Below are 22,617 nucleotides of genomic sequence, written 5' to 3'. Positions count from 1 at the left end.
GAGCATCCAAACTGGCTAGGCTCCCACAAAGCCAGAACATGAAGTAGGATCAAAACCCAGTGCCATTGTATACCCAAGAGATGCCCTATCATACTACAAAAGTTCACTTTTAAGATAGGAAACAATTTCCTTTATCTAATTAAAATAAATATAGATACTACTAAAAACTTAACTTTTAAATACATGGGGAAAATCTGCACTTTAGGACAGCTCAGAGGTAGAACATCTGCCTAGCATGTACAAGGCCCTGGGCTCGATCCCCAGGATTGGAAAAAAAAGCAAAGAAAGAAAAGAAAAGACAATGCTTTATATTCATTCTTCACTGCTCTGCACAAGCATAAGGAGTAGCTACTATAAAACCATGTTGTTAAGTATTGCCATAAACTCCTGCTTACATGATTTGATGTGTCCATTTAGTTATCCAGATACACAAATCCAAAGCATCCTCTGGTTCCGTTAACAGCAGGAGCCTGGGTAGTTCTGAAGATCCAGTCTCTGGTCTCTTGTCATTAACACCAAGCAAGGCTTTGAAAATTAGTTTGGTGATCCCAATCTTTGAGGGAACCTGTATCACAAAACCTCCAGGGGACCAACGGGCTCAGGTAGAAGATGCTGGGGACCAAAAGGCTTATGGTTAAGGTAGTGTTTCGTCAGCATGTCTTTGGGCAGCAGGAATGTAACCGGAACCACTGTTATTATCACTCGAAAGCAAGGCCATCAAGTCATTTCTTTCAGAAAAATCCTTGCACGTTTGGGTGTTTTCAAATGCGCACTGTTAGGATTGGACGGCAGAGGATCTCGTGCCTGCTTGTTACTCTCCGTGGCCCTCCTGTGGTCAAGCGCTTCTCAGAAACACGAATGCACTCGTCTTTAAAGCAAGACAAACTCTTCTGTGCTAAATCTTTTGAATTTTTTCTTTTCATCCTCTGAGAAAAGGTCTTCTTCACTGGCTGCAGTAGATGTAAAATCAAAGTCTCTGGAATGGCCGTTCACAAAAGTAAACAATGGGTATTTCTCCTTAGAGGAAATTTTCAACATCTGCAAGAGACAGCACAATGAATCACACACTGGAGGCAACTGCGCATAGTAGGGCCACATGACAAAACTAAACATTTCAGCCCCAGCTTTGTCTTGTACACATCTCTCCCTTACACTCACCCAGTGCTGTTGTTTTAACCGTCCTGCCTACAGGGTTAAAGAGGATCAGTTTACCCATAAAAATACAAGCTAGATCGCTGGGTTCTTCCACCCCAAGGTCTCCCACAGCCTTCTAGCCCCATTATTTTGTAGTCATGCTGAAGAACTAGCTCAAATGTATCTTCTTTTAGCTAGCAGGCAGAATTGTGACAAAACTGCAGTGAACTGTTGTGAAAATGGTTTGCTGAGGTAACGTACACAAAAACAATGCGACACCAAGTCAGATGGCGCGGTACAGGCTCAGTTCTGCAACTACCTCAAGGTGGCCTTAAAAATCACTCACCCTCATCATCTATGAGACAGCCAAAGTTAGTCAACTTCCCTAGGAGAGAACTGTTTTTAAAAGACTGAAAGCAAGAATATAAAGTTCTTTTAAAAACTCAGTTTGAGGGCCAATAAGATGGCTCAGAGGGTAAAGATGTTTGCCACCAAGCCTGACAACCCGAGCTCAGTCAATGGCCGACACCCACAGGGTGGAGAGAATTAATTCCCACAGATGTCCTCGGACTTCTACTTGTAAAAAATGGCACACACATTTTAAAAATGTAATAAAAAATTAAAAAATAGGTTTGGTATTTTCAAAGATTCCTATACCAACAATTGTGACTGAAATGTTTCTGCTTTGATACAGTCAACATGAAACAATGACCTCTTGTACAGCAATAACACAGTGCCTCCTTACCAAAAAAAAAAAAAAAAAAAAAAAAAAAAAGCAGCCCCTACAATCTTGTGGGAAACGTGCAAGTATTACAAAATAAATGTTTATACGTTGCAGATTCAAGTATACTTTGAACAATTTTAAATCTTCTGTTAAACAAATTCTAGTAACATGTAAATAATGTTCATAAAAATGAATAGAAAACTTTCTCTGAAGAATATTTGAACAGAAAATTTTCTTTCTCTTTTTTCGCTCTTGAGATAAGATGGCCCAGACTGGCCTCAACCTCATAACAGCCCTGTCTCCAGAATACTGGGATTACAGGCATGTACCAGCAGGCCCAGAAGAAACCAAGTTTTGTTGCCAATAAATGCCATTAAAATTCTGAAAAGTTCAAGTTACACAGCAAAGGCTGAGAGAATACCAACTGTACATAGACACATCACCAGTCGTCAGTTAAATACGGTTTGTTATTACCTGTAGATTTATCACACACACACACACACACACACACACACACACACACAATTTGTAAGCTCTCTCGAAACATGGCTTAAATAGGGAGCTCTGGCAAAAGAGACAATGTAAAAAACATTTCAATGAGACATTTAGCATAAAACACATTTTTTGTTGCATGGAAACAAACCCTGTTAAAACAGCCAAGTACTAAAACAGAGGTGATGACAGCAGATCCTGTAATTCATAGCAGGCTTCTAATTTATACTTTGCTCTAGTTTATTTGATTTGCATCCTACAAAAAATGAGGAGAAGGACAAAAATATGGAAAATAAAGAACAAGAGGCGGAAAGGATTGGCATCTGAGGACTCATCCTCCACCAGCCAACAGCTGGGAAACACGCCAGACCTGCCTGTCACTTTATATCCATTCCGTGTCACTTGTGAAGTCCGGTATCTGATGGGCAAGCGTCCATATTACATTGTTCTCAGATCAACACGGCACGGCTAACCTTAGAATCGTCACCTTTCCTTCCAAGATCAGAAAGGAGACTTTTGGGTTTGTTGGCTATGGCCAAGATGCTCATCTATCATCAGATTTAAATCTGCACCACAGGAAAAACGTCAGAAAGAAAACTTTTACCCTTTATAAAGTGCGTTTACCCTCCTGCAATCTAAGCCTCCTCCACAAAAAAACATGCCGGTTCCAGCTTTGAGAACTAGCAATGGCACAATCTCTCTGAGTTTATCTACAGTAAGATTAAAGGCTCTCAAATGAGAAATATATTAAAGGTTTATCCAGGGAGCTGGGGAAACAGCTCAGGGTTAAGAACATTGACTGCTTTCCCAGAGGACCAGGATCCAATTCCTAGCACCCACATGGTAGCTCATGACCATCTCAAACTCCAGGTCCAGGAGATCTGACGCCTTCTTTCTGCCCTCCGTGGACACACATGTGGGAAACACCCATACATAAAATTAAAAATAAAGGCTTATCCAAGTTAGTTAAAATGCAGTGTCCACATAAACCCTTCAGCAGAGGGCTGGAGAGGGGACTCAGCAGTTAGGAGCACTGGCTGCTCTTGAGGATGGAGATCAGACTCAGCGCCCACGTGGCACCTTCAACTGCCTATATAACTCAGCTGTCACAGGATCCAACCCTTTCACCTCCATAGGTACCAGGAACACATGTAGTGCACATACATTCCTGCAGGCGAACACTCATATACATAAGATAAATACACTTATGTAAACCCTGCATCTATATGTCTACAGCAGTTCTCTTCGTTTTGTCAAAACTTGAAGGTAATCACGATGTTGTTGTTGTTTTTTTAATGAGAGAACAAATAAATTGTGGTAATCCAAAAAACAGAATGCTAGTCTGTGATGGAAAGAAATAAGCTTTCAAAACACATGTGAAAACTTCAAGTGCATATCACCACGCGGAGAAGGTCAGTCCGAGGAGACTACGTACTGCATGGCCCCGGCTGGAGGACATTTTGGAAAAGGCAAATGATGGGCACAGAAAAAAGCTCGGTGTCTAGGAGGACAGAGGCTGATCAGGCAGAGCAGAGAGGGTTCTGACAGTTAAGCTATTGTTTATGATATTATAATGACATGTGTCTCAATATGTCTGTCAAAAGCCACAGAATATAAAGCGCACAGTGTAAATCTTAAGACTCTGGATTTGGGACAATAGCAACATGTCAATCTGAGTGCCTTGGCTGTAACAGACACGCTACCCTGCTGTGGAAGACTGATGGTGGGGAGGAAGGTCTGGGGAGACCTTCCAGCTCAGTTTTGTTGTGAAGCTAAAGGTAAACGCTCAAGATTATTCAGCCTATTAAAATACTCTATGGGGGGGGCGTGTGGACGGGAGGTGGCAGGAAGGAATGGGGGGAGAGGAAGGAAGGGAAACTGAAGTTGGTATGCAAAACAAATGAATAAATTTAATTAATAAAAGAGAAAACTATGCACTATACCAGACAGTTACCTAGAAGATGAAGCTAAATGAAACCCGATCAACAACATGCTATGGAAAGTGAGTCATCATTTCAAGACAAATGAAAAGTGGAAATGAAAATCAAAGGAGGCTCTGTAAGTTGTCTAGTTCATTCTCGCTTCTAAACAGACGAATTCAAGCACTCAAATGATCACGCGGCCAGAGAATATGAGTTCCACATCAGCGGTTCATCATGGATACACGCAGCTCCAAACACCTGCCCACATACCTTCCAGATACTTCCCGTAGCTAAGGGCAGCACAGCAAGACAGCTTTAAAAATACAAAGTACTGATTTGAAAAACTGAGGGCTGGGCAGATGGCTCAGTGAGGAAGAACACTTGCTGTTCCTCCAGGGACCCAAGTTTGGTTCCCAGCACTCACATCAGGTGGCTCACAACCACAGGTAACTCCAGCTCCAGGGGAGCCAATGTCCTCTTCTGGTCTCCGTGTGCACCCACACAGACAAACACAGGTACATAAATAAAAATAGAAATACATCTTAAGTAAATTGTTTTTTTTTAAAGAAAGAAAGAAAGAGAGAGAGAGAGAGAGAGAGAGAAAGAAAGAAAGAAAGAAAGAAAGAAAGAAAGAAAGAAAGAAAAGGAAAGGAAAGGAAAGTCTGGTATTCTTTTTTAATTGGAACACTGACAATTTTGTCAAAATTTTGGGATTTTCCAAAGTAGATAATACAAAATCTACATTTAAAAATTCCAAATTAGGTTATCTATGTGAGACAATATATCACTAATTTAATACTATTCCAAGTTAAACACAACATCAATTATTTAATCATTTAGGGAATTGCTTACTGTATATCTTCTTTACATTTATTTGTATGTGTGTGCTTGCACACGCACATGCATATGCCACGTGTGTGCAAGTGCTGCTGATGGGCCGGAGAGGGCACTGGATCCCCTGGAGCTGGAGTTACCAGTAGTTGTGAGCTTCCTGATGTGGGTTCTGGGAACTGAACTCGGCTTCTCTGGAAGAGCAGAAGCACCCTTAACTGCTGAGGCACCTCTCCAGGCCCCAGTGTTCGTTATATAATCTTTTACAAGCTTTATTACATTCGTGTGAAGGCACCTGTGGGGTGAGAGGGTGGTTTCCTGGAGTCAACTCTTTCCTTCAGCTGTGTGGTGCCAAGAACGGGATCGACATCACCAGGGCTTCTCGGAGATGCCCTCACCTGCTGAGCCATCTCCCTGCCCTACTGTATATCTTTAAACAGAATATAAAGCTATTTATAAAACTTAACCTAAAGCACATTAAAATAACTGTATGCCTTTTGAAGGCTGGAAGAAATAGATTGAAAATATTAACATTTGTCTCTAGAGTAGAAAATTAACAATCGGCTTTTTTCCTGTTGGCATATATAACATATGTGTGTGTGTGTATGTATTTTTTTCCTAAACTTTTAAACACATATTTTTCATGTTAAGAAAATAGCATTTTTAAATTTTTAAGATAAATTAATTTACCACAGCATAATTGATTTCCAAAAGGGGCTAGGGCGGTCACTCTTCAACTTTAGACAAGTTTAAATTCTATTCTGTTTTTACAGCATAGCCAAATACATGCTGAAGCTGCTTTATTACCTGAAAAGCAAGTCATAGATTCCTTTACAGGAAAGAAATATGATCATACTTTATCTATGCACTGGGTGGACAGGCTTCAGAATTTAGAAAGAAAAAAATCTAGAAGACGGGGGTGGAGTAATTTATTTCATCATAAAGCTAGTTAGAAGAACAGAGGTAAAACAAGGGATGATCTCTTTCCTCATGCCAAAGTCCATTCCACTATGGCCTCCCAGCAAACATGTCAATCACTGCAGCCGGCAGCAGTCTGCTGAGACTGTCCGTAATAGCTGCACTGGGCGTGCTGGCCACATTCCAAAGTCGGCCAAAAGAATGAGAAATAAAAGAATTGTCAAAATCACCTCGAAAGGCCTTTCAATTGTTTAAAGCATGGCAGTCATAATCTTATATACACACTTGTTCGGTGACATGTGCAAATGTACAATATAGACTAACGTATACCATAAGTCAGAAATGATAGCACACACCCATAAGTGTGGCACACTCCCAAGTACTTGGGATGATCAAGAGTTAGATGCCAGCCTAGACTGACTCTATCAGAATACTGTCTTAAAATACCAAAACTAAAACTAAGTATGTATACACACACACACACACACACACACACACACACACACACACACTAAAGAATGCCGAGAAGATGGTTCAGTGGTTAAGAGCACCAGCTGCTCCTACAGAGGTCCCAGGTTTGATTCCCATCTGTAATTCCTGACACCCTCTTCAGGCTGCTATGGGCACATGAGACACAGACAAACACAGGTGACAAGCCCACACACATGAAATCAAATGCACACGTGGCGATGTCCCTTTGCTACTACCGTAGCAGAGCCGTGTGGTGGAACTAAAGATGCAGGTGCTGTCAGCCCTCTTATGCCTGTCCCCTCACTGCTCACCCTTAAATCCAGCCGCACTTCTCCCTCTCAAATAAACACCCTATAATGTTCTTATTCTCGCCGTGTTTCTATGATGACCAACACTGAGCATTTCTTTCTTAAATGGTACTTCTTTTGGTTTTGTAATGTTATCTTCCCGGTGTTTTCAGAATGATCTTTCATCCCTTCCTTTACTCACTGTTTCTGTGTATTTCCGCATCCCCAAATACAGATATAAAATAAACCCTTCACCTCTCCTACACATTAGCTCATCCTATATTCGCCCCCTTAAAATATTACCTGCTCTCAGTTTCAACTATTTCTCTGCTAAGCATTATCGTCACCTGACCGTATGCAGCCGAGGCGAGTGAAGACTCCAGGATCAGGTGACTTCTTTAAGGCTGTATGGCTAGAAGGGACGGACACAGCCAGGTTTTGATCGCTGGCAGCTTAATTCTAACATGACTACTATGCTACACAGCGTACAACAAGGAGGGCCCGTTGCAACATCGGATCAAATCAATTCTAACAAAATAGAACAAGTTCTTCCTCCCCAGATTATTCCCTTCCAGAATTCCGTTAACAGTGAGACCTTTATATGAATTAGTAGTTGAGCTGTTGTAAGCAACAAAGACAAAAACAAAACAAAACAAAGACAATTAATAAAGGTAACAAGAAGCCTTTTTTTAAAGCTTGCATTGTTTAGCAGACATCAAAAGACAGTTTCTATAATTCCCTGACCTTGCTCTCCCAATTACAGAAGATTACTAACATCCCATAGGTTTAGTTTGCCTTCAAGGGAGGGGCAGGGGGATGTGAGAGTGACAACGTTGCACACAGATCCCATTTCATCAGCAAAACATCCCCCAAACTCCTGGTCCACGCCCACCCATGCTTCACTGCTCACACTGTATCCAGACTGAGACCCTAGTAACATGAGTAGAAGGGCACATTATCATCACGGATACAATCAGGATTCTCCTTCCAAAAAAGGAAGCAAGATGGGGATTAAACAATTACCCAGTGGTATTTGTGTGCCATTCACAAATGAGAAGCGTGGTAAAAATAAGCAAGGCCATGTGCTAAGGACATCTTCAGGCTCTGTGGTCAAAAGCGGCCAGGCTGAAGCTGAGACCCAAATGACACGAAGCAAGCCCTGTTGGCAAAGGAGCCGGAGGGACTGAAGACTGTGGATGCCTGCATCCTCAGCACATCTGAGCAGACAGATGAGAGAAGACAGGAAAGCAAGGCCCTTGAGGGCAGATCTCGGGTCCTGATGAATCGGATGAAAGGTGGTTTGGGTTTCATTGCTTGCTTAAACACTCGATTGATAACCACTCTAGCACAAACTTCTCACAACGTTCTTCAGAGAGCTTCTACCCACAGTGCTGGCTAGTCCTTCCTCATACTTCTTTCCCGATTGCTCGGGAGCAGTCCGTCCAGTTCTAGCCCAGATTCTCCTGACGCTACCTCAGACCACACTGACGGCTCCTCTCAGACCCACAGACTTGTCCAGTACGGTGCACAGGTGACTAACATTAACTGTGGCACTGGGCAGACTCTGTTCAGAGCCAGATACCTGTGAATTGTGTGGGCCTGAGTGAGTTACCTGACCAGACTGTCTTGCCTCACTTAGCTAGAGATAGGTAAATGCCAGAGATGCTAGCATCTACCCCAGAGAGTTGCTGTACAGACTGACAGTTAATGTATTTAAAGTTCTTACAAGACTGTCTGGTGTCTAATGTGTTGGTTTTATCACTGATATTGCTGTTATCATAATATTAATCTTCTGGCATTTATTAAACATACAGAGTCATTTATTGTTAATGTCTACTCTTGTCTTCCTAATGAAACTCGAAACCACTGAAGATTACATAAGAATCAAGAGTCCTTATCACTGGATTCCAGAAGGAAAAGGGTATAGTTGGAGAATGTAGAGCTGGAAAGAGCATCTTTGGGAAATATTATAAACATGTGCCTAAAACACAAGAGCGATTTCACAGAGGTGAAACTGTGATGGACTCAGGAAGCCATAACAGGAATCTTGATCCGAGACAAGAAAGCAAACTCTCTCCCTCTGTGACTACTGAGGACAAGGCCTACAGAGGCAAGTTCCAACCCAACGTAAGACAAACAACAAAAAGCAAGCCGCTTTTCAACAGCATGATTTACCTGACAATCGAAATGACTTTCGGGAATGTGTGTTCTCTGTGCAACTGGGAACAGAGCTGATCTGCCGCGGGAAGGTGGGTTCACGTGTAAGCGGGAGACTGAGACACAGTCTTGAGGTGTGGCAAGGGGCGTGGCTTGGCACTGCCACTTAGTCTTCTAGGTGCCCATGTCTTCTGAAGACATTCATTTTATGTGTAGAGAGTTGGCCTGCTTGTAAGGCTGCGCCCCGCATATATACCTGGTGTCCACAGAGGCACAGCGTATCAGAGCAGTTAGGCTGTAGCAATTAGAATTCAAAACTGAGAACTTCCTAAGAAAGGTGTTCTTATTGAGGGGACAATCAAACATGTCAGCAGCAGTTCCGTACAGGACACAGAGCTGCAGGTCTGTGGAACAGAAGAGAGATCATCTGGGGTTGAGCTCATCATTCCCAGGAAGGAGCAGGAAACACAGAGGGGAGGGAGCGGAGGGCCAGGGAGCAGGTGTGAAAGCAAGACTCACTCAAGCTGGTTTCAGCTCCACAGCAGCCAGCACTCTGTTCCTAAACAGGGAAACCTGGACTCAACCGACAGATTTTTTAAGATGTATGTGTATGTTTCCTTGCCACATTCACAAATCAGCTTTCTGAAGAAGTGTATGTTGAGTTGCACACGCTAACAGTGCTGAGTAAGCAGACTGCTGTACATTTTAAGATGAATAGGTGAACATATACCAGACTTTCTACATAGCTCGACCATGGAACTCGTTGAGAACGGCTGAGAAAAGCTTTCAACAAGGTCTCTTCCTCTCAACAAACACCTACTGGCCTGTAGAATGGGACAGGCAAGTCTAAGTAATAAGTAAGCATTGGTGATTCAGCAATGAACTCAGCCCATTTCCTTAACTTGGCCAAGGTGGCATTGCTGTGGAAAAGACACATGTGTGCCTGAAGCAGCAGAACACACACAGACGCGTTACACACGTGTAAAATGAATGATAGCAAGTGTGCTAAGGAGACAAAACAGGGAGGGGCCGCTACAGGCAGATGGCTAGGAATCTAAGCAGGGAACATGAACGCAGACCTGGAAGACGCAAAGGAGGAAACACAGGTGTATCTGTCAGAAGAGAATTCTACGCACAGAGAGAACTCCATGAACAAGCAGAGGCTCAGTTAGCGGTGGCTAGACAAGGGCTGGGAGAAGAGGGTAGAAGGTGAGGTCGGGCCCGATGAGGAGGAAGCAGAGATTGCTCTCGGGCCCCATGAAGCCACATGGGTTAGTACACATTTGGGCTTTGACACCGAGTGGGTTGGAAAGAAACTATAAAAGTATGAATGAGAAGTTATTAGCACAAGCTTAATCACATTTTTAATTTAACTTCTTTTATTCCTTTATGAGTATGGGTATTTTGCCTGTGTGTCTATCTGTACACTACATTCGTGCAGTAGCCATGGCGGCCAGAACACAGCATCGGATCCCTTGGAACTAGACAGAGGGTTATAAGCTACCACAGGGGTGTGAAGAATCAAACCCAGGGCCTCTATAAGAGCAGCCAGTGCTCTTAACCACTGAGCCATCTCTCCGTTTTAAATGAAATGACTGTGCCACCTAAGCTGCAGCAGACTGGAGGTGTGGCACGGTGACTGTTAAGAAACAGGAAGATGTTACGACGGGCCAGCATGATGAGAGGGGACAGAAGTGACCACTCAATGCCTGGTCAAGAGAGATGGGAGGAGTTCCCTGTACCGCAGACGAAGGCGTGTCGTGGAGAAAGACCCAGCTTGAGGCAGGGCCCATGGGATGGCACTGCTGATGTACACAGTCACCCACTTCTTTCCCATTTGCTGTGCTCTACTGTCGCGCTTTTATAACTTACTTTAGTGGCCACTCGCCTTGGGATGGATATTAAATAAAATGCAACAGGTCTTTTTCTATACATAGTGCCTGTGGCAAAATTCTAGTGAAATAAAAAATAAAAATAATTTTATGATTTTTAAAATCGATCCTTTCATTTTATAGTCAAGTCGTACAGCTTTTAAAAAAATAGCTAAAAGCCACTTTATAAATATCATTGTTAGGAGAGCCTGATGAAACAGTGTGTCAAAATAACTTTACCACTAAGAGCAATCATAAGGAATTAATAAATAGATTTTTTTTAAAAAAAGCCTTGTTGAAAAGCTTTGAAAGCAATGAGATGAGTGTATCTATGGAGTGAGAACCCTGCCGAGGGCAGGGGATTAGTCAGGAGACGCCAGGGGCCAGGAAACAAGGGGAGGAAAATACCTCCAAGACAATTCATTTCCGAGGCCACTAGGTGGGGCTGGGCACAGCAGGCTTCCATGATGGGGTGGGGGAAATCTCTCTGGCCTACTTAGTACAGTGATGCAGTAGGTATCACCGTAAGTGACGGGAGTTAGATGCCAGCAAAGGGACAAACTGAAACCATGTGCCAGCCACTGAAATTCAGTAAGAATACCATATTCTGTGTCACCTGCTGTAAGACACCAGACAAATGTGGGGGACCTCAAAATTCTGAGGAAACAGGAGGCAAACCTGCCCCGTGGGCGCAAACTGAAAAATTATCAAAGATGTCCAGTTTTTTGTTTTTGTTTTAAGCAGGTCTAGTCATCTTTAAAACTACACGCTCATGTGAGGGCCAGGGAGGACGGAGAACTTCTCTAGATTGAGCGGATTCGAGACACAGCTGCCGCGCACGGCCGTCAACCGGTCCCTCAGCCACATCAGGCCAAACCGTGCCCTCTAGAGCTTAGACGCTAACATGATAAACTGTGTCACTTCCCTGACAGTGACCGCTGAACTGAGCTGATGCAGGAGAAAGTCCTTGTTTGTAAGAACTGCACACTCAATTATGAGGTATTATGCTAGCAATTACTCTCAGACGGTTCCAGCACGAAGTTAGCTGTATTATATTCTCACCTCTTCTTTAAGATTTCAAATTGTTTCTGTTAAATGGAGGCAAAATAAAGACGTAAACAAAAGCAGTATATTTTTTTCATCAATAAACAGCACGGAAAGAAATAACCATGAAAGCAATTAAGAAAGACCCCAGAAGAAAGCAGCGTGAGACAGGAAGGAACAAGGGCATCGGGAAGGGTGACACTCGCTACAACACAAGGAATCCAGCACCCTCCAAGATTCAAACTGTGGACAGCAAAGCCCAGAAACAGAGCATGAGGCAGGAAATATTTATTACAGAGACAGAGGACGCAATTATATCATGGTAGATGATCCAGTTGGGCCAGGCGAGGCGGTGCAGGCCTGTAATCCCAACACTTGCAATGCAGAAACAGGAGGATCTGGAATTTGGGCCATCAAGATAACTGCTGCCATGTCTGGCAGCCTGAGGAAGACTGTGGGAATCCACGTGACGGAAGAAGGGCTGACTCCCTCAAGCTGTCTTCTGATCTACACATGTACACACACACACACGATAATTTTTTTTAAATAGAAGGAATAAGTCCAGCCTCAGCTACATAGTTTTCAAGACCACAGGTTTTGTCTCAAAAAAAAAAAAAAAAAATCAATCCAGGGGCTGAAGAGGTGGCTTGGTGTTTAGAGCACTAATTGCTCTTCCAGAGGACCCAGGTTTGATTCCCAACACCCACACGGTGGCTCACAACCATCTGTAACTCCAGTTCCAGAGGATCTGGTGCCCCTCTTCAGACTGCCTTGAGTACTATGCACACCTATAGGGCACAGACATCATGCAGGCAAAATAGTCACACATAGACTAGAAAAAATAAATCTAATAAAACTCTTAAATAAATCAATAGATTTTTTTCTTTTGGTTTTTCAAAACAGGGTTTCTCTGTAGCTTTGGAACCTGTCCTGGAACTAGCTCTGTAGAACAGGCTATCCTCTAACTCACAGAGTTCCGCCTGCCTCTGCCTCCAGAGTGCTGGGATTAAAGGCGTGCGCCACCACCGGCCCCCCCCCACTAATAGAAAACTTTTAATCAATCAATAGATTCCATTGAAGAATAAGGCCTAATAATCCTAAATTTGTACATAATTAATGATAGTGCCACAAAATATATTAAAAAAAGAGGAACCAAATAAAAAGAAGAAACAGAGAATTATATACCCCAGGTGGAAAGTTATCCCACAATCCAACTCAGGCTGTGAGGCCCGGCAGCGGCCCCCTTGCCCACTGATCCTCTTGCTCCTACACCCACACCACTCAGCGCTGTGGCAAACATTTGGCAGAAGCCTTGTAGGACTGATCTGGGCTCATGGTTTCAGGATTCAGCCCATCATGGCAGGGAGCCAAGGAGGGAGGAGCCCCTCTGCTCCTGGTGGCACAGGTATGAGGGGGAATGGGCACAGAAACAGGACCAGACTATAACCCCCAGAGAAGCCTCCTCACTAGCAGGGTCTCAGGCCCTAAAGCTTCTCCAACCCCTGCCACTAATGATGTCACCAGCTGAGGATCAGGTGTTCAAACACATGAGCCTGTGGGGAACATCTTGGATTAGAACCATGACAATCACTTATCTTCCCAGAAATTAAAAAGCATGTAGGAAAATAAAGGACATAAAAAAACGTAAGGGAGGGATAACGGATGGGAGGTAGGAATAACAACAGGAAGACCAGGGACAGAGCTAAAGAGAGTGACTCCATAAGTCTTAGGAAGCCCGCAGCTGCTGTGTCTGCATTCCAGAAAACCTGACTGTGCAAAGGGACTGGGTTTTTAATTCCTGTTAGGACTAGAAGAGGAGAAAATAGGTTATATCAGTGGGTGTGACCACCCGGGCTCAGGAGCTCTGAGTTCTGCAGGAATGGGAGGCGTAAAGCATTCGAATATTTCTTGAGTAGGTGGCCGACCATATTAATGACCCACTTTCTCATCTAGTCCTCTAGGCCTGCTTCTGTTCTCTCTTTCCCTTGATCTAAGTGTGAGTGTCTGCTTGATATTGCTGATTCTTCAGAGACGTCCTCACACCAAGTCCTTCCTCTCCAACCTCACGCCTTTGGTTCTCAGCCAGGAATCCTTGAAAGGGGCATTACAAATCAATGAAGAAAGGCTACACTTGACAAATGATGCCAGGCCAACCATTTATCTGTGTAGGGACAACATGGAAGTTCCTAAGTTTAAAGCAGGAGCAGGAAAGTTCTGGAAGAAGTCAGTATCTTTGTAATCTTTGGTTAGTAAACATTCTGTTGATACAAAATTTAAAAAACATAAAAAACAGTTATTTGGAATCTTAAAATTAAAGATAGCATTAACAAGTAAAATAGTAGCCTGGCAGAATTATTTACCAAATATAAAGCCATCAAAGCAGCGGTGTCCAAATTTACAAAGCCTTCTCTCATAAGTAGCCCTCATGAAGAATGGGGAAAGAAAAGGAGCCATAAATGCACAAAAGAGGAACCAAATGGGCCAATTAACCCTGACAGGATGTTTAACCTATCAGTCAGAGAAACACAGACTAAAACCCCAAACAGATACCACTTCTACCCAATAGACTGACTAAAATTATCGGTCAGATAGTTTCCCACGTCATCATGCAAGGCGCTGGGAATTCTTGCATTCAGTGCCTTCAGATTCTGTTGGATAGCATGTGGCAAACATGGAACCATGCATCCCTGTGCCCAGCACTTCGACTCTGATGTACACAGTATGTCTAATGCAATCCTAAAGGGATCAGATGGGCACGAGAATATTCTCTAGTGCCAGATGGTGGTGGTGCATGCCTTTAATCCCAGGACTTGGGAAGCAGAGGCAGGCAGATCTCTATGAGTTCAAGGCCAGCCTGGTCTCAAAAGCAAGTTCCAGGACAGCCAGGACTACACAAGAAAATGTTGTCTCAAAAACAAACAAACAAACAAAACAAAAACCGAAATAAGCAATTTTAGGATCTTAGAAACAAGCTAAATGACTATCAATGAAAGAAAGCCTGAGAGGTTTGACCGCATACGGAGCAGTATATGACGTGTGCAGATGTGTAGAGCACGGGTGTGACGGGCTGATCCAGGATGACGTTACCAGTACCCACAAGAAGAGAAATGCAACTGGGAAAGAGCCGCATCCATTGGATGCATACCAATTATATTATATGTGTAATTTTTCACAGTGGTAGAATACAGGCATTTTTCTTCATATGTCTATATGCCTGAAATTTAAATTTTAATGTCACAAAACACATTATTAATGTGCTGCTTCGGCCTGGGATTCATGCTTCTCTGCAATGTTGTGTCAATGAACTTTCCAGGGTCGCTCAGCCTGCGCTGATTCCTAAGCCACAGGCAGTCTACACGGCCTTCGCTGCTTTTCTGTGTTGCCTCAGTGTGACTGATGAACACTCTTCATCATTTATAACTTAAACAACTTTGTAAAATAAATTAAAATGGGAAATCGTAAGTTTACTCTACCCCCATGTTTTCCACTATGAAGAGAAATAAAGATATGTACTAAATGTCTTGGTGACACCTGAAGATATCAAGTATCCCGCCCTGGCTTGACTCACAAGCAGTTCTCCAACTCTGGTGTAAAGATTGCTTTGTTAGAAACTGAAATCTCCAGGCCACACCCTTTGGGGTTCTGGCTCAGGTCATCAGGGGACAGACATCCTGTCCTTTAAGTGCTAGAAACCCACCAGAGTGGACCCCTCTCTGTGCACCACAACCGCTTCTCTTGGCCTTCCCTCTGACTGGTCCCTTTAAGTACTGTGCCTCTCACTAAGCAATGGAAATATGCATACACTTTCAGGTTCAGCTTAAATATCACCATCACAATAAAATACTTTGACTTGGATGTGCCATCTCTCTGGGCTCAACTTGCTTCTTTTCTCATCAATTTATTTCTAGTTTCATATGGACGCTTATCATATTCAACGTAATATATATGTCTGCTTGTCGTATCCCCCTCCTTAAGCAGAAATGTTACTTGAGGCTAGAAGCTCTATGTCTCATTCAAAGCAGGAATTCCATCTTGGTCCCATTATGCTTTGTATACAGTAGCTGCATACGTACCTGACAAAATGAACTCCGTCCAATAATTAGCTTAACAATTTTTATTAACATTTTTCAATCACACAGCATAAGGAGACTATTCGCCCACAGAACATGACAAATTAAACATGACATTCTAGACTGCCTAGCTTAATTTTCAAAGTGAGAAAACAGAAAATAAATCCTATTAGAAAAGAAATATGGAAAATAATTACATTGACTAAAAATGCCAAATTCTGGTTTAGGAATGTGTGTGCTTAACTTGGAACTGCCCAACTAACAGTAACTGACAAAGTGAGGTTTGGGCACTACTGAAAAGCATTCTCTTAAGAAAACAGTGAACTGGGTCTTAAAAACTCTCGGTACAACAAGAAAACACGGCAGCACGGTCCCCCTTTGCCTTATTAGCACTGCACAGTCTCCAATACATCAGCAATAATTCTAATCACTTTTCTGGTAAAGGAAACCATAATTACTATTTTTAATCAGAAAGGTCAAAACGCAACTCCTCTGTAAATGCTTCATTTTGCCACAGGAGTAGACTGTGCTCCTCTTTCAAACACACTTATTCTGATCCAAACAGAAAGTAAGCTAATGAAAACAGAGAAATACACCTTGATGTAGAAACTATTCGTCAATATCAACATCTATCACTGGATCGCCTAGATTTATATATTTTAGCACATGCATGGTATTTTATAAAGACAAAGGACTATCAAACCAAAATATACCCTGTCAATCCTGACTTCCAGGAAGGAGGCGATGGGAACCCCACGTTCTGCTCTGTTCACTGGCCTCCTATTACCAGGAAGAGCGAGCAGGTGAGGACTGTGGGCAGGACGGAGGCAGGGCTCCGGATCTCAATATCTCCTTGCTCGTTTTTCTCTCATGCTCCTGTTCAATTTCCCGTTCTTCTTGGCAGGTCGAGTAAACTAAAATTCTCATTTGAGACTTTGCACTTAATGCTATTTTTACATTGTGGAAGTAAAATACCTACTTTCCTGAAGGAATAAATTCAACTCGACGCTAAACAGTACTAAAACCCCTAGTTCATCTGGGCACACGTTCTGAGTGCCTTGCTGCTCTGACTTAGCACGAAAGGACAGGCTACAAAGCTGCTGATAAAGACACCCGTCCGGCTACTCTGGCTTCTTGGGCAGCTAATCTTATCTCTTTCCCAAAGTACCAAATACTGGGGGCATTAAAGCTGTGTCTGTGTTTCAGGAGTACTCACGCACCTAAAACAGCCACCAGTTTAAATGCAAAAAGAAGCTGCGTAACTACTTCAAAGAGCCATTAGGTAGACAGACCAGACAAGATGCAGCTATGAAAAGGTAACAACACCCTTCGTTTGATAAAGCAGTTCTAGGAAACGCAAAACTATCATTTCTCTTTAAAAATAAATAAATAAAAGGAACACTTGGAGTAAAGAGAAATGAAATTTGACTTGACCAAATACTTCATTAATTTTTTCTTCTACCCCTAAGGGAGTGCCCTTTAAAACCCTCTTCAAATAGGATGTAACCTAACTGCTTGCCCAGGGACAGAGCTGGCAGGATTTTTGTTTCAACATTGCCACCTAGTGGACAACACTTTCAACTAGTCGCTGGAACCTTGTCTCAAATGCTGGCTCCCCAAAGTTAGCAACATTCAAAGAGGATTTTACAAACATAAAACAGTTTACATTTATTGTTATAGAATATAAATCAGGTAATTTACAGGCCATGCTTTTAATACGGTACCTTGGTGATTTCTTCAGATGCTCGTTCAAAGTCCTGGACGTTTCGACAATAAAATCCTATCGTACAACTAGGATCCATCTTCCGAAATGACATCTTCTTAGGAGAAGGACAGTGGAATGTCTGTAATTTTTAGAATAGTTTGGGATTAATTTATCTTGATGGACTGAAGTAAATACTTTTTCTGAAAACTATAAATATATTTTCCAAGGAGCAGCTTACATCCCATTCTCTTAGGACATAAAACACAAGAACCAGGATGGTGCATATTTAACCAAAACTTCATCCTATGTTAACTACGCTGTTTATCAAGTGTGGGATATATTTCTGACACTTGAAGAAAAGAAGAAACACAAGTCACCAAAGTTGGCCTGTGTAGTCTAGTCTAGAACCCTGTCAGCCAGCATCTTTGTGAGACTGAGCTATTTACTGTTTATAAATAAATACTCATAGCAGTTTTAGCCATATAGTCAAAGCTAAAAATGAGCCAAATATCCATAAACAGGGACTGAATTAAAATTCCTAGCTGCAGGGGCTGGAGAGATGGCTTGGTAGCTGTTACAAACACTAGCTACTGTTGCAGAGGAACCAGCGCCTACAGGATGGCTTACAACTGCCTGTAACTCCAGTGCTAGGGATCCAATGCCCCCTTCTGGCCTCCATGGCACTGCACACACGATGCACACACTCAAATATCTAATATAAGTCTTTTTAAGAAGTAAAAAATTTACTTCGAATTAAAATGAAACAAATACCATGCATGTGGACATGGGTGAATGAAATTCCTTTTTAATCTTGCTGTACACATGGATAAATGAAGGTTCTTTCTAAAGCTCAAAACTCCTTTATTATTCTTACATCTAACACACAGACTCATAGTAAATGTCCTATACTGACATAGTCAACTTCAGAGGTTTTGTTTGATTTCGTTGTTGTTGTTGTTTTGTTCATTTGGTTGTTGAGACAGGCTTTCAGTGTGTCACTCTGGCTGGCCTATGTAGGCCAAGGTGGCTTCCTCCTCACAGGAACCCACCTGCCTCTGCCTCTGCCTCCTGAGTGTGAAATTATTGGCACATAATTGAATACTCTTCCAATTTTCTTTTCTATTGTTTTATAGTCTTGTTCATTCCCATATAGACCATGATACAAGGGGGGTGAAATTCACTCATTCATGAGGGGCTCTAAAAAATGTACATTCTGAGCAGGCCAACTGTGTGTTAGATTCAAATCCAACACCTCAGTAAACATACACCAACGCTTGACTTGCACAAAATGCTTAGTTAACACTCTTTTCAATTAGTGGAGTCTAACCTAGCTACCCCAGATCTTCCAGGTACTAGCCAATACAAGCTCTGTCTCATTGGACTTTTGCTAATATAGTTACAACTATTTTATTTTAATGAGACAGGAAGGCTAGGTAAACTGTTAGCTGTGATATGGAGGAGTGGACGGGGTGCAAGGCATAGCTCTAGGTCATACTTATGAGAAGATCTTTTACACGCAATGTCTAAAATTATCTGTTCAAACTTTGAAAATCAGTAACAAGAACTGATTCTTCAGGCTTTCCTACCTGATAGGAAGAGAGTCAGAAAGACACGTCTAGCTCGCCTGCGAATGTGCTCTCCTCTGTACAAAGCGGTGACTAAGGCGTTTCCAGCACCAGCAACTGTGGCAGCGTGTGTCTCACGCAATCACCACAGATAAGAACCACAAAGCTAAACTATAACTTGCGGCTATCTTGCTATCTACAAAGAACTTGCTAATTACCCCCAGAGCACAGATACGGATCTCTGGTTGTCACTGCTACTGCTTCAGGAGCAGGGCCCGGGAAGGCAGCTAGCTAACGCTGTCCCTAAGCTGAGGTCAGGCTGCTTTGTTCTCCCCAGGTTCTGAGGTCAAACAATTAACTTAAATTCTGAATCTTTTCTATTTATTACAAAGTAAGTTCACCTTTTAAATATTTTCTGAAGTGGTATTGCTAGGCCATGCTCCTTTTATGGTAATTCTTTAAGCTATGCATGTATGACTTAATATTAAAATTCTAGTGTCTGGTAATAGCAGTCTATACCTCATATACACATTTTAGGGAATAATAACTATGGATAGTTTCTTCTGTGACAATGAAATATATTTCTGGGGGGAAAAAAGAGTCAACTCCTATTTATTTCATTTTTTAATGCATCATTTAGTCATTGCCTGAACAAATAACTATTAGGCACCTAATGCAAGACATGATTAGATGTTTAATTATGTAATTCATTTCTTGAGGGAGACACTGTGGGTTCATACTCTATATATGCATTAAAAATGGTAATTGTTTGGCATAATGCATGTTATTACCTAAGTATGGGAACAATACCAGGACAGCTGCTTTCAGGCTTGCCTACACGATTCTGGACCTTGGGATGAAGCTTCCTGAGCAGTCAGAGAACAAGCTGTCCACTAGCTACAGTTCGCTTGCACGAGTCATGAAGAAAGCCCTTCCCTGGTATCCACATCCTTGTCCATCTGTCCACTATTCCCTTGTCCATCTGTCCACCATCTTTCTTAACTTATTGGTGGTGGCTGAAACAGTTGCCACTACATGATCCTCCCAGGGTCTAAAGTCTGGAGATGGAACTGACTCATGTGCCCAGGAACAGGGCTTTTCTGACCTTTAAGAATGTAGTATTTGCCAGGGGTGGTGGCAAACGCCTCTAACTCCAACCCTTGGCAGTCAGTGGATCTCTGAGTTCAAGGCCAGCCTGGTCTACAAACTGAGTTTTAGACCAGCCATAGTTATATAGTGAGACCCCCATTTCAAAAATAATAAAAAAATAAAATAAAAACAGTATTTTTTAATAAACAGAATAGTATTTTTAAGAAATATATACTGTGGTCTATAATTCTGGAAGTATATGAAATAAGGATTCACAGTGTCTAAATTAAGAAACTTCAGTTCATTAATAATACATATGTACTATTGTGCTGGTTTGCTTTCTGTTGCCTGACATCAGCAGGACCAAAAGTAACTTGGAAAGGCGTTGATTTCAGCTCACAGGTCACAGTCCATACATGAAGGAAGCCAGGGCATGAGCTCAAGGCAGGAACTTACAGACGAAAGCACAGAGGAATGCTGCTACTGCTCATGCCCAGCTTCTGCTGCTACCTCTCCTGGACTGCCCAGGACCCCTGCCTAGGGGTGGTACCACACACGGTGGGCGGGGCCTGGGGGTGGTGCCACACACGGTGGGCGGGGCCTAGAGGTGGTACCACACGGTGGGCGGGGCCTGGGGGTGGTACCACACAGTGGACGGGGCCTAGGGTGGTACCACACACGGTGGGCGGGGCCTAGGCCGGCCTAGGGTGGTACCACACACGGTGGGTGGGGCCTTCCCACATCAATCAGCAATCAAGAAAATACCCACAGCCATGCTGGCAAGCCAACTGAGTTAGCCAATGCCCCCAACTTGACTCCTTCAGCTAACTCTGAGCTGAGAGGACTAGGGGAAACATTGTATATACATTTCATGTGTGTATGCAGATACACATGGGCACATAAAATTACATTTGTAAGATACGCATGTGCACATATGTATAAATACATGAATACACACACGTATCATACTCCTTCCATTCCAACAACTAAAATTCTGTCTTATTCAGGTAACTGACGTTGAAAACCGGCAACTGAACCTGTACTCACCTCTAAGGTCCCCGCGTTCCTCTCATTCTCTTCTAGTTTCTCCCTGACTTTTCACCACCTTTCCTCTAAGGTTGCTGAACTGCTCCTCTGAACCGCACTCTCTCCCTGAAAATCACACCGTGGCGCTTTATACATTAAAAGCTGCCCTCAGCTAGGTGATGCACACCTTCAGTCCGGTCCCTGACAGGGGGCATATATCCTAACATATTTGTGAGATAATATCACAAAGATGAAAATTCATATAAAGACATAACAAAAACATTTAGAGATGCATGGAAAAGTTCAAGAGAGGCCTACAGACTTTCATCTAGAAACTCAACAAATGATAGTTCAGAAAAAAGTTTAGTTTCAAAAGGTTCAAAGTTCAACTCTAAAAATGTAAGAAATCAACATGTAAGAATAATAGCAAAAGATATATTTAAAGATCTTCTTTAATCTTAAGGTGCAGATATCCTATTTAAAATTTCACAATCCTGCTAGATTTAGATCACTCATTTAAAATCTCATGGCTATAATTATTTACATGGAGCCAGATGAAAAGGTTTGCGATTTTAATTTCCTCATCTATAAAAAAAGAGTCTGCAAAAGTGATTCTAACAAAGTATAAGAGAGGCTTTATGATGTGGGATTCCCCTCTGCACGCTGTGAATAGGTTTTTATCACCACTGGCTAATAATAAAGGCGCTGCTTTGGCCTATGGCAGGGCGGAATATAGGCACAGTCTCTGCAGCTTTCGAGATTTAGGCCAGTGGTAGAGCTGTCGCCTAGCAAGGGTGAGGCCCTAGCCATCTTAAGCCCAGCTGCCCAGCAGACCTCTTTCTACTGTTCACACACAGCATCCTGTGAAGGGGGGACCACAGCTGAGGCATTAACTTTCAAAAGAGGCTAGGTCACTTGAAAACACATTTTTCTAATCCACACTTTAATCTTGCAGTTTGTTTTCATATCTACACCTCTTTGAAAACTGTTAGGCATTAATATTAATATTAGCTCAAAAGGTATTTCTAAAACACAGCGTTTAGCACACTTCCCACTGACCCTTCCTTTACTACTGATGCTCTTGCCATCCATGATCAAACCATTCTAATCCATAAAAGCATCAATTAAGAAAAGCCAAGTAAGATGATATAATAGTTATCTGTCTCACTTAGGAACTCAAACGTTTCTGGCTTAAAATATTGGATGACAGGGGCTGGAGAGATGGCTCAGTGGTTAAGAGCATTGCCTGCTCTACCAAAGGTCCTGATTTCAATTCCCAGCAACCACATGGTGGCTCACAACCATCTGTAA

The 22,617-nt window shown here is 42.5% G+C and overlaps 1 protein-coding gene across 5 annotated transcripts in view; it reads right to left on the bottom strand.

Moving 5' to 3' along the window:
- Positions 1–61: 61 nt before the first annotated feature.
- Atg4c (autophagy related 4C cysteine peptidase) overlaps positions 62–22,617 on the bottom strand; it is a 66,284-nt gene continuing 43,728 nt past the window's right edge. For all 5 annotated transcript variants that reach the window (XM_026782216.1, XM_026782218.1, XM_026782217.1 and 2 more), the window contains 2 exons: positions 17,646–17,765; positions 62–1,038 (listed from right to left, as the gene is read on the bottom strand). In XM_026782216.1, coding sequence (XP_026638017.1) covers positions 871–1,038; positions 17,646–17,765 — 288 coding nt within the window. In that variant the 3' untranslated portion in view covers positions 62–870. The remainder of the gene's footprint in view (positions 1,039–17,645; positions 17,766–22,617) is intronic.

Source organism: Microtus ochrogaster, chromosome 10 (assembly GCF_000317375.1).
Source record: "Microtus ochrogaster isolate Prairie Vole_2 chromosome 10, MicOch1.0, whole genome shotgun sequence".
Taxonomy (NCBI): domain Eukaryota; kingdom Metazoa; phylum Chordata; class Mammalia; order Rodentia; family Cricetidae; genus Microtus; species Microtus ochrogaster.
The sequence above is the reverse complement of the archived record's forward strand: the minus strand, read 5'-3'. Positions and strand labels throughout refer to the sequence as shown.